Below are 13608 nucleotides of genomic sequence, written 5' to 3'. Positions count from 1 at the left end.
TGGATTTAGGTTGAGAATAATGTTGATAATACTGGTGTTCTAGTTGTTCTTAAGCAGGGTTTTGTTATGTCAAGGACTTTGGCAGCTTCTCATACTGCCTGCCAGTGAGGAAGCTGAGGGGGTGGGCAACACAAGAAGCTGGGCAGTGACATAGCCAGGACAGCAGACCCTAGCTGGCCAAAGGGGTATTCCATACCATATGGTGTCATGTTCAATATATAAATTAGGTGAAAAGCTGTCTGGGAGATGCTGCTCGGGAGCTGGCTGGGCACCAGCACGCAGGTGTTGAGCATTTGTGTTGTGTATCACTTGTTTTATATGTTCTAATTCTCTTATTATTATTATCATCATTATTATTAATTTCCCTGCCTTTTCTGTTCTATTAAACTCTCTTTGTTTCAAGTCATAGAATGGCTTGGATTGGAAGAGACCTTAAAGGCCATCTAGTTCCAAACCCCTGCTGTGGGAAAGGACTCCTTTCATTAGACCAGATTGCCCAATGCCCTATCCAACTTGCCTTGAACAGTTCCAGGGATGGGGCATCCATGACTTGTCTGGGAAACCTGTTCCAGTGCCTCATCGCCATCACTGGGAAGAATTTCTTCCTAATATCTGATCTAAACCTTCTCAGTTTGAAGCCATTACCACTTGTCCTGTCACTAGGGGCTCTTGTAAATGGTCACTCTTTACCTTTCTTTTTGGCTCCCTCCAGGTACCTGAAGGCTGCAATTGGGTCACCCCAAAGTCTGGAATTTTATGGTGTTTTTTTTGGTGTTTTTTTTAAATTCTCTTCCTCATCCCACTGTGGGAGGGTGAGGGAGTGAGTGAAAAATCTGTGTGGTGTTCAACTGTCTACTGGGTTGAATCACTGTTGAATTACCACAGTTCAAACACAAAAAATTCATCTTCCTAAGGTAGGGAATGCAGATCTTCTTGATCTGCTTTGCTTTCTGTTAATGTTTTAAAGACAGTAATAAATGTAAAGTTGCATTCACATTTCCTTCTGTATCTCGTAATGAATCCAGATAGTTTTGGATGATAAATACAGTGGAACAGAGTGTCTGATTAGTGGGAGGTCTTTTTCCTGTTGTGATACCTCTTGGAGTGCTCCATTGTTTCTGCCACTGACTTTATACTGCAGCATGATGGCAAAGGGCATTTTGTCTATTGCGTGGCAGCTTATGAAATTTTAAATACCTCTAATACTGTTTCTGGAGGGAGTGCCACCTGAGCTAATTTGTCTTGGTTTTCCTATATAACAGATAATCCACTACCACAGCAGAAAGGAGTCATCCATGCCCAGAAGGACAGATGTCTTGTTTTTTACAGTGTGAAGTTCATGTTTTGTGACTAGGTGCATGTCGGACGCACAAATTTCTTTACTTTTCTGCTTTCACTGATGAACTTCAATCTGTGATTAACCAGGATGTCTGAGGGGATAAAAGTAGGCTTGAGGCCCTTCACTACGAGGAAGGGTGCTACAGTCCTTACTTTTGTTCCTGCTTTCCCTCTGGCTTATGTTAACCATCTCAAAAATCCACCCAGTAATAAACAGTTCAAGGTAAATAGCCAGCAGAGGCCAGAAATGAAGATAAGTGCTGGGAGACCTTGTCTCCCTTCAAAGCATGGGTCAAGGCCAGGTTGGATGGGACTTTGAGCAACCTGGTCTAGTGGACGGTGTCCCTGCCATGGCATGGGGTTGGAACTAGATGGTCTTTAAGCCTCTTCCAACCCAAACCATTCTATGATTCTTTGGTAACAGTTGGAGAGGCCACTTTCCTGGTGGCTGGTTGGAGACAGGGCATTGGGAGAAAGGAACCTTGTAGTGTTAGGTCTGTTTCCTGTTTCTTTATTCTATCCCCTGGCTTTCTTTAACAGCAGTTGTCTTTCCTGTGCATGCCACACACATCTGTGGAGTGAAATAAGGGCAGAGACATTTCTAGCCATGGGCAGAGCTGTCTGGAGTGACATAGAGCAATGCAAGCTTTAGGCAAGACAGCTCCCAAATTTTTCATCTTATATGTGTCACTGTGGTGTTCTTGGAGGTTCAGTTGGGATTTCAAAGGAAAGTGTCACTTTTCAGTGTGAAAATTTGTTGCATTTTAAATAATTTGAATAGGAAACCATTTAATTTCTAGTATTGGCTTGGTGTACAGAAATGGAATATGATAGTTTCCTGAGTCCAGCATTAGCTAGTTTATGAATTTGAGATATGGAGAAAAAGTCAGACCTGGATTTATTTTTAGAAGCCACTGCTCTTTTCCCATATGTGCAGGATCAGGAGTCCATTTATAACAGGATTAGCCGAGTGCATCCTGCAAGGGTAGCGAGGTTAGTATTTGGCCATTTGTGTTTCATAGCACCTCTTATTCCTTCATTCCTTCATATCTTGTTAAAAAGTCTTTGCTTGGTTACTTTAACTAGAATATAAGCAAGCTGAATACTGGCAATACCATTTTATGTAATGAAGGATGGACTGTGAGCTGAGTAAGGTGTTGTATAATGACGGAAATGGTCATGTTGGTATATGGGTGCAGTGTTGTCTGTGGTGGCAGTGTGCTTTTAAGGGGCTGAAATTATCTGATCCCAGGAATTTAGTCTCCCTCTGGTAGCATGATATGTTTGTTGAAAGCTAGAAACAGCTATTCTTCTCGATTAAATGCTCAGTCAGTACCAAAAGGACTTAAGCAAGATGCAGACAAATAAGAAGTACCTTTCTGTGAAGCTGTCCACATGAAAGGAAGAGGAAAATCCCTTGCCCTTTCTTTGGGCTAAGAATAACTGCTCTAAATATTTACAGAACTATTACCATTTGATAAATAAAACCCTATTTTTTGCTGGGTGCAGCATAGGCAAAATAAGATTTTCCTGCATTAGATAAGTAGGTGTCATGGTTTAACCTCAGCCAGCAACAGCCCCACACAAACCACTCACTCACTGCCCCACCAGCATGCTCAGGGAGATCTGTAAAAGTAAGTGCAGGAACTTGTGGGTTAAAAGTGAGAAAACTTGTGGGTTGACATAAAGACAGTTTAATGGGTAAAGCAAAAGCTGCACATAGAGCAAAACAAGTAATTCATTCACCACTTTCTATGGGCAGGCAAGCCTACAGCCATCTCCAGGAGAGCAGGGCCCTATAACCTGTAATAGTGACTTGGGAAGACAAACAGCATCACTCCAAACATCCCCCCCATTCCTCCTTCTTCTCCCAGGTTTACATACTGAGCATGATGCCACATGGCCTTGGAATATCCCTTGGGTCAGCTGGAGTCACCTGTCCCGGCTGTCTCTTTCCGACTCCTTGTGCACCCCCAGCAGTGGGGCGATTGAAGAAGCAGAAAACGGCCTTGATGCTGTCCAAGTGTTGCTCAGCAATAACAAAACCATCTCTACATTATCAACCTGTGTTCAGCACAAATCAAAAATATTGTCCAATACCGGCCATTGGGAAGAAAATAACCCCATAAAAAATCAGCAGAATAGGCAGGTGGGATTGGAATCCTTGTGTCTTGAACTCCCTGACAAGCAGTGATTTTGGAACAAAGCCCAGCAAGAAGAGGTCAAATGACACTGGTTTTGTTTTTATTAGTAGTAGTATTTAAATTTTTTTCACTATGTCTTTTGGTTTTGAGTGTTCTCTGTCTCTAACCTACAGCTGGGGCACCTTTGACTCCAGAGACAGAGGAAGAATTGTTTTCTGCAAACATGAATATGTGATATCGCAGGCTGCTTCTGACCAGTTGTCTACCACACAGCGTCTGTTGGTATATCCTGAAGTGTTTTTATTGTTTTTGTGCCCAGACTTGCAGCATAAGTTATGACTTAGCAAAATGAATGCTTGGGGTCTGCTGGCTGCTACCAGTGCTGATTCAGAACCTATAGTTAAGAGCTCAGTGCTCTTGGAAAGTGTTGTGGGGAAACAGTATGGTAAGCTGTTTGGGGATTAAAGTTTGTATCATACGTGTTTTCATAATGTTCCTTTTGTTTTCTGTGTATTACAGACAGGGTAAGGAGAGAAAATAACTCTTCATTTTCTTGGCCCAGGTGAATAATTTGGCATGTATAGGGTATATAACCTCAATTTTTTTGTGATTACAGTGTGTATGTGATAAGATGGTAAAAAAAAAAGAAGGCGATGTCACCACAAACTGATCAAGAGCAGACTGATACAAAGGGAGTTTTAACACTTGAGATTTAACTTGGTTAATTCTATAGATCCAAGTTGTCTGGATAGCAATTAAACACCTCCCACAGGTCTTGTTTTTCTTTTATAACTCCATTTGTCAGAAAACAAAAATACTAAGAGCTGGTTACCACAGCCAGCCTCTGGAAAGGTGTATCAAGGGGATTAGTATGAAGCTGTAGAGATTTGTTGCAATGGGAACTGCTATGTATGAAAGTGCTGAGAGCAAATTAGTCATGAAAAACCAAGGCCTGAAGATGTTATTAAATTCAACCCATAGCTAGCACCAGGTCTAAGCTCACCATTTGTTTTCATGCTTCAGTGTGGGAAGTTGGGTTTCCTGTTAATGATTGAGTATAACCTTGGCACCATAATAAGCATTAAGACATCCTAGTGCTGATGTGGTCATATCACAGTTTGTAAGCCATTCATAAGTTCTTTGCCTCTGTTACTAATATGACATGTCAAATGCTTTCTCCTGAAAGAGATAACTGTGGCATGTGTAAGTGACAGGTTTTATGCACCATAAATGTTAGTTGAAATTATGTATAAAACTTGCTCATTTATCTTGATAAAATAGCAGCTGTGGAAATTTTTGGTTTAGCTTTGTCTGCTGTTTCTATTTTTCGTTGTGCTTTCTGAGGTTTATGTGTTTTTTTCTGTTTGTTTGGTGTTTTTTTTAAATAGATACTTTTTCCTAGTATATTTGTTATACTGGCTTGTAAAGGTTTAAGTTTTTGTTTCTTTTATGGCTTAGAAAACTCATGTAAATCAAACAGTTTTTACTTTGCTGCATTGTCAAGAAACTTACAGCTCTGAGGGTGATACAGGTGAAGAGATGCAGCCTGCTTGTGGCTTTGGTAGTTCTCAGAGTCGGGTTAATGAAAATGCATGGTGAATGTTGAATATACTGATGACACTTAGAGTTGCAGAGTTGCACGTGCACTTCAGCTCACAATTGTACTGATTGAGACTTAAATAGAGCTCTGCAAGGCTGTCTCTTGAAAGACTAAATAAAGAAATATCAAGGCTGAAGGACACACTTTGTTATCCATCTATCCCTTAAGTAATTTCCTGTGGAGGAATTGTTAATTTTTTACAGACCCTTGGTGGTGTTTTTTTGGTTGGTGGTTTTTTTTTTTTTTTTTTGGCCTGTTTTTTTGTGGGGCCTGTTTTTTTTTTTTTTTTTAGGGGGGTGGGGAGGGTGTGTGTGTAAATTTGCTTCCTGCCTTAATTTCAAAGCAAACTGACTTACGTTTGTCAAAGGTGCTTTGTGTCAGGTGCATACATCCAACCATAAAAACCAAGTTTTAGTATTCCTGAGTCTTTATAATACAGACAGTTACCAGATGGTCCTTGTCAAAAATATGGATATCTAGAGTAGATTCTCAGGAAAAAACTATTTCCATGAGGTTGCTATATTGGGAAACCTGGAATTCCAGGTGATAGTCTGGTCTTATGAAATGGCCACAGGTCCTGCATCTCTGAGAAATGTGGTATTGTTGTTAAAAAGGTGTTGATATTTCTTGGAGTCCAGGACATCCCTCTGGCTGCCCTGGCTGTCTTGAGACTCTGGCAGGGGGCTCGGGGACCTTGGCAAGAAGTCAAAAACACTTGTGGCTTTGATTTTAGCCCATGGGAGAGGCTGCCAACTCTATATGAGGAATTACAAGCCAAAAGGGTTTGAGTAGTGTAATAGGTGAATTGACACAGGGTGGAAAAGTAGAATTTTGGGATTTTTAGAATGTAATTCAGGGTACAAGATGGAGTGTTAGAATTTTGGGGTTTTTAGAATGTAATTCAGGGCACAAGATGGAGGAATCTGGGTGTGTCCTAGCCTCCTTCTCCTTCATCTTGTCCTCCATGTCTTGGTGTGATGGTGACACTTTTCTATTGGTTTAAGGTAGAGATTCACTGTCTAACATAGGTGGTGGGCATTGGCACAAATCTGTACACATACTACACGTAATTTTGAGTATACAATGTGGGAGCTACCCAAGGCTCGGGGCAGACTGCTATGGCTTCTGTACTAGACGGACCTCGGCAGGTCAGAGAGAGAATGTTATAGATAAGGAAAAATAAACAACCTTGAAAACTCGACCTCACACATTCCAGACCTCTTCTTCAGCTGCCGGGCTAGGGGAGCAAGGACTTTTACAATTTTGGGGTCATTCAAAGCAAAGCTGACCCTGTCAGATATTGGCTCAGAGTTGCTTACTTATAGTATTGGAAGGAAATGATGATACTTCTATAACCCTGGTAATGTTTTAACTGCTTCTCTTCAGGAGTACTGCAGCAAATCTGGTCTTCTGCTTTCCTTTATAAAGTACTGGATGAACTGTAGGCTTGTAAGGGGTAAAGTTTTAACACTGATGACACTTAGTGGGAGGCACAGGCAGTAAATGCACAAAGTGAGCTCCGAGCAGAGGATAGTTACAGGTGTTAGTTTGTTCTCAAAGAAAAGTACAGCTTGGAACAGACCTGGTACAAAGGAATTCACTTTGTCAAGTCCTATCTCTTGATCTATATTTGTACTCTACTGCTTGATCTTCCAGTGCTTTGAGGTGCAACTGAAGGAAATCCCTTTGCTTTCTGGCGCTATCTAAAAGTATTGGATAGAGTTAAAAATTCAGAGAAGGCTTTTCATAAAATTACAGAAAAGGAATTTGGGCAAGGTTAAGACTGGCTGTAGCTCATGGGGGAGAGAAGATGGATATGATCTGTAAGAATTCTGTATAGAGCATATGTTCTGTCTACTGTTTTAAATCACTGAAGTCACCTGCATCTTGACAGATGTCTATTGTCACTATTACTTCAGTCTTAATTGTTCAAGAAGACACAAATGAATTAAGTTGCCACTTGCCATTATTTGAATATTGTCTAAAGGAGATTAATTGAGCCTGGTTTACAGAGCTTGTATCATGCCTGTTTTGGAACTGTTTTCTAGAATGCCACATTTATATTAGTTGACTGCACACAGTTGTGCTCAGAATTTATGGCTAATTGACTGGGCTTTTAAAACTCTGTCTAAAAATATCTGCACACAGTTTTAGTTCGGTTTTCTGGGATTACTAAGGGACTGTTTGTTTGGAAAATCCAACCACACAGTGCTAGTAATACATATTCAGAAATACATAGGAAAAGAAATAATGTTTATGTTACTATTTGGGTTATTTAATACTGCTTAATATCGTTATTGACACTGGAGAGATGTAGCAGCACTCCGCTTTGTGTACATGTATGTGGATTGCACTTAAATTTCTGCTTTTCCTGTTGGTCTCTGCAAAATGAACAGTGCCACATTCTCACAGAATTAAGATCTAGGTTTTATATCAAGCCTTAAGAATATGCCTGATCAGGACGTCTTAGCTCTTGCTCCAAGGTAGTAAACCGACATGGTTTGGTAACTGGGCAGTGGTGTTAATACTTCTCTGATTGCTTATTGCTCTCTTTTTAAATGTGTATCAGTGAAGGGGAAGCCTGGGTTAAGAGGGCAGCTGTTTACTGGCCAAGACCTTTAGCTGACACACAGTATTTCCCTGCAAGCTTGTCAATGGTAGTATTGAGACAAATAGAACCATAATGCTTCCTGTATACATGCAAAGGAGGATATAAACCGGTATGTTTTGTCTTGTCGGATTTATCACTGTCATATTGATTTATTCTGTAGCTGTTCACTTCCCCCCAAGCTTCCACCCCTGCTTCCAGTCTTCCTTTTATTTCTCTTGCCCAGCAGTGATGAATACTTTAGGATTTGTTGACAGAACTGTTTGGCACTGACAGGCAAGGCTTCAAGTTGAATTTCCTGAAGACTTTGTTTCTCTAGTATTTTTGTAAATATCTTCCCTTTTGCTTTTTAGATCACATGTAGGTATAGTTTAGCTAGGAAAACCTGTTCTAGATAGTCATATCTTCTTAGGTAATGGAGAGAACTCCAGGAAAAAAATGAAGATTTTCTTGAACGGTCTGTAAACTGGAGAGTAGGCAACTCTGCTCCTCCCTTGCATTCCTGTAGGCAGGAACACATTAGACAAATTAGAAGGGTAAGAACCAAATATTTGCCTATGTGCTTGTTTATTCTGTTCCATTTTCCATTTGTGTTCTCCAGACTCTGTGTCAGAAAAATCCTGGCATAGGTCCAGCTCAGCAAAGCTGTATGTGTTGGCTCTTGACTGAGAATAAATTTTTGCAGTAGGGGACAGAGTTCTCTTGCATGGGTGATACTGTAGGTACAGTTAATGTTCCAGTGTGTTTGCAGTCCTAAACAGACTGGCATTTCTCAGGAGACTTGCAGATAGATATTTAAGACAAAGAAGACTAATCTCAGTTCAGGGAAATTTTCTGTGCATTTTGGGTCTGTTTTATGCTTTGTACATGCAAGATCACTATGCAAGATGTCCCAGAAATAAGGTGTCCAAAATAGATGGGTTTGTTTACAGGCCAAAAAGCAATCACCATTTGCATTCAGTTCTAACTCTGTATCATGGCTGTTAATACACAGAAATAATTTCTAGTGATAATTCCATTACTTGGCACTAGTGAGGCTGTATCTTGAATCCTGGGTTTAGTTTTGGGCCCTTCAGTGCAAGAAAGGCATGGAAGTAAGTGCTAGAACATGTCCAGAGGAGGGCAACAAAGCTGGGGAAGGGTCTAGAGGACCAGTCTTATGAGGAGAGCTGGGGGTGTTTAGTCTGGAGACGAGGAGGCTCAGGGGAAACCTGAGAGAACTGCCTGAAGGTAGGTTGTAGCCAAGTGGGGGTCTGTGTCCTTTCCCAGGTAACAAGCAGCAGGATAAGAGGAAATGGCCTCAAGCTGTGCCAGGGGAGGCTTACATTATTAGGAAAAAATTCTTCACTGAAAAGATGGTCACGCATTGGAACAGGCTGTCCAGGGAAGTGGTAAAATTACTGTCCTGGAAAGTGTTAAAAATCCATGTAGATGTGACACTTAAGGACGTGGTTTAATGGTGGACTTGATGGTCTAAAAGGGATTTTTGAACCTTAATTATTCTCTGTTCACTGTGAGTCATCCTGTTTGCCAGCATTTTTGCGTACGCTTCTGGCTGTGTTTCTAAGTGACTGACTTTGGGTGCACCAACCTGTCTGGAAGACTTTACTTCCACAATAAGAGGTGGCTGTAGGTAAATGACCCAGACTTTCTGTCAGTAATCTGCCCAGGACTTGTCTGGGTTTGGATAAATAATGAATGCCTTTAAGGGGGAACATGACAGGGAATGTTTGATGTGGTGTTGAGGGGGCTGAAGTATGCAAGAAGAGTGGAAATGCACTGAGGAAAATAGCTATGTATTCGTCTGCCACTGAGAAAAGGTCCTACCAGAACAAGATAAACAGCTTTCTGAGCTCAGTCAGCTGCACCACCTGGACTGGTTGACAATGAAGATTACATGTCATCTTCATAAACCACTACGCCTCAGAAAAGAGTATTTATATCCAAGATGTTCCAAGGGACTTGTTTTGAAATTTGTCATACCTATAACAACTGAAACACCTTTCATGATCCGTGTTTGCAAACAAAACATTTGATTTGTGATTGAGTTAAAGGCATTAGTCAAATCATCCTTACATTTGTTTTTCTGCAAATTAATTGTAAAACCAATTTTAGTCTCTTTAAGATGAATTATTGTATTACTAGAACAAAATCAGAGTTAATGTTACTATTCCAACATATTTTCATCCTCCTGAGCTGACTAGCAAAAATTAGTTATTATATAATACTGCCTGTCACTATTGGCCATATAGTGGCTGGTTTGACTGTATACAGTTCTTGGTCACTTTTTCCACCAACAGAGGCAGTGGTCTTAGAGCAGCTCTATGACTAGCAGTCAGTTGAGTAGGACAGCAATCTAACCCAACCAGGAGGGCAGCCTCCAGCTCTGGGAAGAAAGCAGATGTTAATGGAAAATAGGAGCAGGTACTGGGATGAGACATGACAGATACAAGCCTTTGTAGCACCTTAGAGCCTTCTACTGATAACAAGTCTTGGTTGCCTTTGTAAATTATTGTGGTGCCTCTCAGGTGACACTGTCTGTCTGGAACCACTGGCTTGGTCACCTTGTTGTTAAAATGGATTGGAGCACATCAGGCATGTGGCCATAAAAGAGCTGCTAGGATACCTTGTCTCTGCTTCTACAGCTGTTTTTGTATAAAGAAAAGGTACAGCTGTGACCTGCACTAAGGAGTTCAGTCAACCATGGTCTGAAAAATCCAGAAAAACACTGACATTTGCAAGGAGATAAAGTAGACAGTGTTGGGAACAGAATCAAGGTGAGGGACATTTGCTCCCTGTTTCTTTCAGAGATGTCATCCAAAGACTTGTTTGTGAGGAGTCTGCAAACAGCACAGTGTGCATCACGGACTCACCCAGCAGCATGTTGCTGTGCATGTTCAGCACAGCACCCACCCGGTGTTCATGCTGCAGGATTTTATCGATTAGCGACTGATGATCGTAGGTGACTTCTGATACAAGTGATATGCAAGTTCTCTCCTTTTTATTTTTCTCCCTCTAGGCAGGAAGATCCACCGAGACCTTTTTTGCTGCACTCATGCTTGAGGAGCTCTGATGAAGAAGTAAGATTTCTGCAAAAATGTTCTCAAGTTCTGGTGTATTGTCTCCTACCCTCAAAGGATGTCCAGTCTGTCAGCTTGCGCATAGTCCTTGCAGAAATACTTGCAACAAAAGGTAGATCAAAGATAAGAGATGATTAACCATTTGTACATGTACAATAGTAGCAATTACAATGTTTATCATGTATAAGTCTTAATGCTCTGCTTTTATATTCTGAAATTTAATTTCTGTGATTGCCAGTAAGACACTCTATTCACAAAATCAAGCATATATTTACTTAACTCTCATGATCTGATGCCAGGCTGTTTATCACATTTCAGGATAAAACACAATTTGTCCTTTCTTATTCTGTTTTTTTTTTTTCACAGAGGAATACTTTTGCAGCTTTCCTTGGCATTATTTATAGTGATTATATGAATAATTCTGGCCTTTTATATTACATTCAGATGAATAAACACATCCTTAAATCTGTGAATCCTATAACTGAATCATTATATTATATTTAATTCATTATTTTACACTTTGATTTATGCAGTGTGGTTTTTTTTAATTGAGGGATTTCTATTTTGCTTTTATCAGCTACACTTTTTATAAATACAGAACGCATTTTTTATGTCACTGTCAAATTCAGAAATTATGAAGTCCCAAGTATATTGTGCAATTCAGTTTACTTTCATTTATACTGGCTATAGTGTCATAGCCTTCAGAACACACAGCATAAAGAATGAAAACACTTGGAATTTTTCAAATAGAGCTCAGCTTTGTCAATGCACATCAATTTTTGTACTAGAATAATCAGTTTTATCAAGAAAGTGTATGCAACCTCAAATGTACTGTGCGGTCCAGAAGACTGGTTTTGGATTTTTTGATGTTTGTAAACTTGGATATTTATTTTTGCCTTTTATCTGCAGTTTTCATTTGCAAGACATAAGTTATTCTTCAACATAAGAATTTTGTTTTAAAATATTTTTTTCTCTCCAGTACTGAAACCAGTGGTGGAACTGCTGAGTGATCCAGATTACATTAACCGAATGCTACTCAGCCAGCTGGAGTACAGAGAACAGATGAATGAGCATCAGAAGAAAGACTACACATATGCTCCTTCTTATGAGGAGTTCATCAAGCTCATTAACAGCAGCTCTGATGTTGAGTTCCTGAAACAACTGAGGTATTTAATGTTTCACTGTAGCTCATTCAAAACTAAACATGCTTCTTTTCCAGCCCATTACTAAGACTTGAATGAATTGTGATTTTTCTTTTTAAATTTAATTTTAGATTTCTTTTTGTTTGGTGAAGCAGAGATAGCAAGGATGATAAGCTACAACTTTTGTTAGATCTCTAATGTAATCAGCATTTTAGCTCAGTGGCAGAAAATGCATAAAAATTCTGCTTAGTAGTATACTGGAGATGATTGTACTGTTGAAAGGGATAAATGCTTGAAATGTATGAAAGGCATACTGAACTCTTCTTTGCAACTTCCCTCTGTGGAATTAGATGAAATATGTTGAATTTCCATTGGTGTGGATGGTGTTCTCCTCATTACCTTTATGAACTATGACTGGCCAGGATGGTCTGGTGACTGTGAACTATAGTGATCTTAGGGACACTGAGCATTCAGAACAGCTTGCTGTGATTCTGTGGCATGGAAAAGAAGGGGTTTGGGTTCCAGCATGTTCCACCAGGGGTTTGGCACCACCACTGGATGAGAGGTTTTCCTGGACTATTGCAGGGAGGTGTTTCCCAATTGCATCCTTCTTACCCATGTTAATGACCTCTACAGAGCTTGCTAAAAAGAGAAAAAACATCACTGAGCTTCTACATATCACGAGTTTGTTTGATGTTTGTTTGCCTGTTTTCTAATGCAAATAGCACCTGCTCCCTTTCATACTAATAACACTCACTGTCTCATCTTTTTCCATATATCTCTTCTCTTAATATGAGATATTGCCTGTATCTCAAACTTGCTTGCCTAAGAACCAGTTGTTTATGCTTGCCTTATCTTTACAACTGTTTCTCCTCTAATTTCTGATTTATGTGAAAGGATAAGGAACAACTGACTGGGAAGTGGGGAACACAGATAACTGCTGTTATAGAACCTCCATAGATGTCCTTGCGTTGGTTTTGTTGAGCAGAGCAAAGCTTTGGAGGATGCCTGAAACCATTTTTGGAGTGTTTGTCCTAAGCTCTTATCACCAGAACTGGTAGTTTTTCCTCTTCCCAACTCCTGCTGCTGCTGCAGGCCAGCTTTTTCTCTTTTCAAATGGCTGCAGAAACATCTGAAATACACATGCATATTGATGACATTTGGTGAATTCTATGTCATCTCTTGTGTCAAGCCTAACTGAACTTCTGTTAGGCTTGGCCTGATCAGGCCAAGAGACATTTGGTGAATTCTATGTCATCTCTATGTCAAGCCTAACTGAACTTCTGTTAGGCTTGGCCTGATTAGGCCAAGAGACGGCTTAGTGGGATGGAGTGTGCCGGCTGCACAAATAACATCATCCTTTCTCTTGTTCTCCTCTTTGATTCTGAAACTGCTTGCATTTTGGGGATAGGAAAACACATTTAGGTGATGGCGAAATGATTCTGTTGCTTGGCTACTTATTGTTCATCTGCTGTAAAATTTGCTCTTTACTCTAGGACGGTGCGCCTTTCCTGAGAGCAGAAATTAGTCTATATTAGACTCTGCCTAAAACCTAATTGATGTATTTATTAGCATAATCACACTAATGGATCTGTTTGTTTCAAAAGAAACCCAACTCTTATGTTGTTGTTGTTGTTCAAGCACATTAATGCTCAGTGTGTTCTCTCTTTAGCTCATAGGTCACTTTAAATTGCAT

General features: G+C 40.1%; 1 protein-coding gene across 1 annotated transcript in view; it reads left to right on the top strand.

Annotated features, from left to right (window-relative positions):
- Nucleotides 1-13608, top strand: part of SNX25 (sorting nexin 25) — an 82999-nt gene that overhangs the window by 22581 nt on the left and 46810 nt on the right. The window contains exons 4-5 of the mRNA XM_068186954.1: nucleotides 10710-10882; nucleotides 11750-11936. Coding sequence (XP_068043055.1) covers nucleotides 10710-10882; nucleotides 11750-11936 — 360 coding nt within the window. The remainder of the gene's footprint in view (nucleotides 1-10709; nucleotides 10883-11749; nucleotides 11937-13608) is intronic.

This window comes from Anomalospiza imberbis, chromosome 4, assembly GCF_031753505.1.
Source record: "Anomalospiza imberbis isolate Cuckoo-Finch-1a 21T00152 chromosome 4, ASM3175350v1, whole genome shotgun sequence".
NCBI classification, from domain to species: Eukaryota; Metazoa; Chordata; class Aves; order Passeriformes; family Viduidae; genus Anomalospiza; species Anomalospiza imberbis.
This window is presented reverse-complemented; position numbering and strand designations above follow the sequence as displayed.